The 4268-nt window shown below is 38.0% G+C and overlaps 1 protein-coding gene across 1 annotated transcript; it reads left to right on the top strand.

Annotated features, from left to right (window-relative positions):
- Nucleotides 1-1571: 1571 nt before the first annotated feature.
- On the top strand, nt 1572-2522 carry LOC103211824 (olfactory receptor 4S2-like). The gene has a single exon (XM_007957807.2). The coding sequence runs from the start codon at nt 1587-1589 to the stop codon at nt 2520-2522; it is 936 nt and encodes a 311-aa protein (XP_007955998.1). The 5' UTR covers nt 1572-1586.
- Nucleotides 2523-4268: the final 1746 nt, after the last annotated feature.

Here is a 4268-nt window from a genome sequence, read left to right as displayed (position 1 = left end):
GGGTTTGAACCACCAGCCTTCTGGTTTGCAGTCAAGTGCCTTAGGCACTACGCTACCAGAGTTTCTTTTATTGCCTTATCTTCATGCATTTCTGGCTCCCTACCAGAGGGTTATGTGGATATTCTAAATTGACAGAAAAGTTTAATTCCAGGCAGAATTAACAGTTAGAGTGATAGAGAGGATAGATAAATTGGACCATTCTCCTTTCAAAAATAGTGCAATGGAAAAAAAAAAAAAAATAGTGCAATGGAAGCCCCATGATTTTAAATGATTTACCCAAGGTTACATCATCATTCAGTTTGAACCCACTGAACACATGGGGATACTGTGCGTTTAAAATTGACTAGATGGCACCTAAAACAACAGCAGCAGCAACCACAGCAGCAGTATGTAAGAGTCAGAGTGCTACAGTTTTCCTCGTGTCTCCTCTACCCCACACCAAATCCTGACTCTGAAAGTGTCTGATCAAACAGGGGAGCATAAACACATACACATAATGATTCGAGTTTCATACATAGGAGAACTGCTGAGAGCACACACTCTCTGCTATTTGTGTTCACTGGCTGATGTGCTATACGGGAATGTCCATGTTCGGAAGAGACCCTTTAGGCTTAGGTCTTCCTTTCTCTATCGAACAAGATGTTAAATTTCCAGATATATAAATGTTACTTTTTCACCAAACACAGAGCTATATGTTACCTCAGAATTCATTCAAACTTATGGTGACTCCTTGTGTGTCAGAGTATAAGTATGCTCTATAGAACTTTTTTTGTTTTGTCTTTTGTTATTTATTTTTGTCACTGTTGTGGTGAGTACACACAGCAAAACATGCATTAATCCTATATTTTCTGTAAGTATAATACTGCAATATTGATTACATTCCTGAGTTGAGAAACCATTCTCACCCTCATTTCCTGAGTAGTTCCTCTCCAGTTAACATAAAATCATTGCCCGAAAGATTTCTTTCTAACCTTTTGTGTTGCTCGTGTCCATGTGAGGCTATAGTTCTTAAAAGAGCATTAAGCTCATGGCAGATATGTCTTACTAGATAAGGGTATTTACCAGCTTATTTTTTTGAAAGTAGAATGCCAGGCCTTTCTTCCAAGGTGATTCTGAGTGGATTTGAATATCCAATCTTGTGCTTAACAATAGAACATGTTAACTGTTACCACCATCCATGGACCCAAAACAGAGAAGTTGTTTCAAAATCACATGTAGTGCTTATACAGAATAAGAACTAGGCAAATGCTTAAAAGCAAATGAATAAACCTTAAAAAATAGCAAAAGAGATGGAACTCTTGCTTTGAAGGTGATATAGGGGAATTGTTTGATCTCTCTGAACTTTGTTTCCTCATATGAAGTGAATGAATAAATATTGCATGAAGATGATGGTTAGAATATATACACTTTAATTTCTGTGACTAGGCATGCCAAATAGCAGTAAGTACCCATTTCTAATTTTCAACTTGTGTGAATATTCATTTTTTTTTTCCTGTGATAGAAATAATATCTTTGGTCTTTTTTTTTTTTTTTTCTTTTAAAGATGATTGAATTATCTCTAGAACTTGGCCTCCTAGAATAATTCCATGGAAAAAATAAGCAATGTAACTGTGTTCATTTTAAGAGGCCTTTCTCAGAACCCAAAGGTGGAAGAAGTTTGCCTCGTGGTGTTTTCATTCTTCTATTCAGCTATTCTTCTGGGAAACCTTCTCATCATTCTCACTGTGAGCATGGGCAATGTTCTCAAGTCTCCTATGTATTTCTTTCTCAAATATTTGTCATTTGTGGACATCTGTTACTCCTCAGTTACAGCTCCCAAGATGATTATCAACCTATTAGTCAAGAGTAAAACTATCTCTTACATGGGGTGTATGTTGCAACTCTTTGGGGTACACTTCTTTGGTCCCACTGAGGTCTTCATCCTTGTCGTAATGGCCTATGATCGGTACGTGGCTATCTGTAAACCATTGCATTATATGACGATCATGGACCAGGACAGATGCCAGAAAATGTTGCTGGGGGCCTGGTTAGGTGGGTTTTTACATTCTATAATTGAGTTGGCTTTGATGCTTCAGCTCCCCTTTTGTGGACCCAATGTGATCAATCACTACTTTTGTGACGTCCACCCTATGCTGAAACTTGCTTGCACAGACACATATGTTTTTGGTGTTGTTGACACAGCCACCAGTGGGACCGTTGCTCTGGGGACCTTTATTATCTTGATAATCTCCTACACTCTCATCCTCATGTCCCTGAGAAAGCAGTCAGCAGAAGGCAGGCGCAAAGCTCTCTCCACTTGTGGCTCCCACATTACTGTGGTCATCATGTTTTTTGGTCCCTGTACTTTCATGTACATGCGCCCTAATACTACCTTTGCTGAAGATAAGATGGTGGCTTTATTTTATACCATCATTGCCCCCATGTTAAATCCCCTCATTTATACACTTAGAAATGCAGAAGTGAAAAATGCAATGAAGAAATTGTGGTGTAGGAAGGTTTTCTGGGAGGCTAATGACAAATAGTTTAAAGTAATGATACTTTAATCTGGGTGATTTTAATTAGTTCAGTCTTTCTTAATGCATCTATATAATGAAGACAGTAATTCAGATCTCGCTGGGTTGTTGGCAGAAACAAATGCTTTTTCTCCTCTCCATTCTTGCCTATTTTCCTTTAAAGTGAAAGTCTGTTGAATGTTTAGAACTGTGATTGGTACACATTAAGCACTCAGTATCATATGTTGTTTGATGGAAGAATACATGAAATCTAGCAAGGACTCAAGGTAAACCATGCTAATTTACATCCTCCCATGACAGAAGTTCTTGTGCAAACTAAACCTACAAATTTTGAGTGGAAGGGTATAGGTGTGCAGATAGAAAAATTAGAACCTTAAAAGACAAAAGATATGTTTTCAGCCTCTGTTCCTGGGGTATGTGTATTGGGGGGGTGCAAAAACATCTTTTCTATAGGACTCATTTTCTTTGACCCTGTTGTAGTCGTTGTTGTTAGGAGTTGTTGAATTGGCTCTGATTCATAGCAACCCTATGAACAACAGAATGAAACACTGCCCGGTCCTGTGCCAGACTCACAATACTTGCTACACCTGAACCCATTGTTGCAGCCACTATGTCAATCCATCTCATTGGAGGCTTTCCCCTTTTTTGTTGACCCTCCACTTTTCCAAGCATGATTTCCTTCTTCAGGGAATGATCCCTTGTGATAACACACCAAAGTAGGTGAGACAAAGTGTGGCCATTCTCACTTCCAAGGAGTATTCTGGCTGTACTTCGTCCAGGACAGTTTTGTTAGTTCTTTTGGCAGTTTAGGGTACTGTCAGGATTCTTTGCCAACATGACAATTCAAAAGCATCAACTCTTCTCATAAACTCACCCCTGTTCACACAGTTTTCTCAGTCAATTCTTCCCAGAGGAGCTTAGACAGTCTCTTCTTGGTTCCTTGAAAGGAAATGGCCAAGAACTATGAGTACTCAGATTCTCACCAGTTTTGTGGGGGCAGAAAAGTTCAGCAATAGCATTTTATTATATAATTTATCATCACCACAGTTTTATATTTTATAACAGCTTTATAATGTTGCTGTCAAAAGATGGGAGAGGCGAACTTGATTGGAAATTTCATTGATGAAAATAAATGACAAGTTTTCTCATTTTCCAGATGAAGAAATTAATTTATTTCATTATGGAAAACCATGAACATATGTCTCCCTGTGTCTTTTAACCACTGATTATAGTTCTGTCTTCTGTAGCAGTGTGTGATATTTTAAATACATTTACTTGCAATGGTCATTTTAATACATAAAGAGATCTTTGATTTCCCTCCACAGCTTGTCCTTTTTCTCATTTAATATATCCAAGAGATTAAAACATTTCTCACATACCCAGAATTTCACAATTGTTGTAGTACTTTCATGGAGATGCTTCATTTTGTGGTTTCCAGTTCTTATATGGGGACCAAATTTGAATACAATCTCACAAACCAACAAGAAGATAAAACTTACATTGTATGCAGGAGAAGAATGATAGTTACATAGGGAATATCTGAACCCAACCTGAAGGCTCCAGTTTAGACCAGCCAGTATCTGTTGAATGGTCCTTGATCCACAAACATATGAACAGGGATTAAACGACTCTTAGTAAACCACGGAATAGCTTATTACACACCATTTGTGAGATGACATATCCAACAACAACAAAATTAAACTCACTGCCATTGAATTGATTCCAACTGACAACTATCTCCATAGGGTTTCCACG

This window comes from Orycteropus afer, unplaced genomic scaffold (genome assembly GCF_000298275.1).
Source record: "Orycteropus afer afer isolate SDZICR_OR568_19922 unplaced genomic scaffold, OryAfe1.0 scaffold00799, whole genome shotgun sequence".
In the NCBI taxonomy this organism is placed as follows: domain Eukaryota; kingdom Metazoa; phylum Chordata; class Mammalia; order Tubulidentata; family Orycteropodidae; genus Orycteropus; species Orycteropus afer.
Note: the sequence above shows the minus strand (reverse complement) of the source record. Positions and strands in the feature narration are given on the sequence as shown.

What these genes read in the sequence shown, in the direction of transcription:
- LOC103211824 (XM_007957807.2), top strand. Translation starts at nt 1,587, where the DNA reads ATGGAAAAAATAAGCAATGTAACTGTGTTCATTTTAAGAGGCCTTTCT.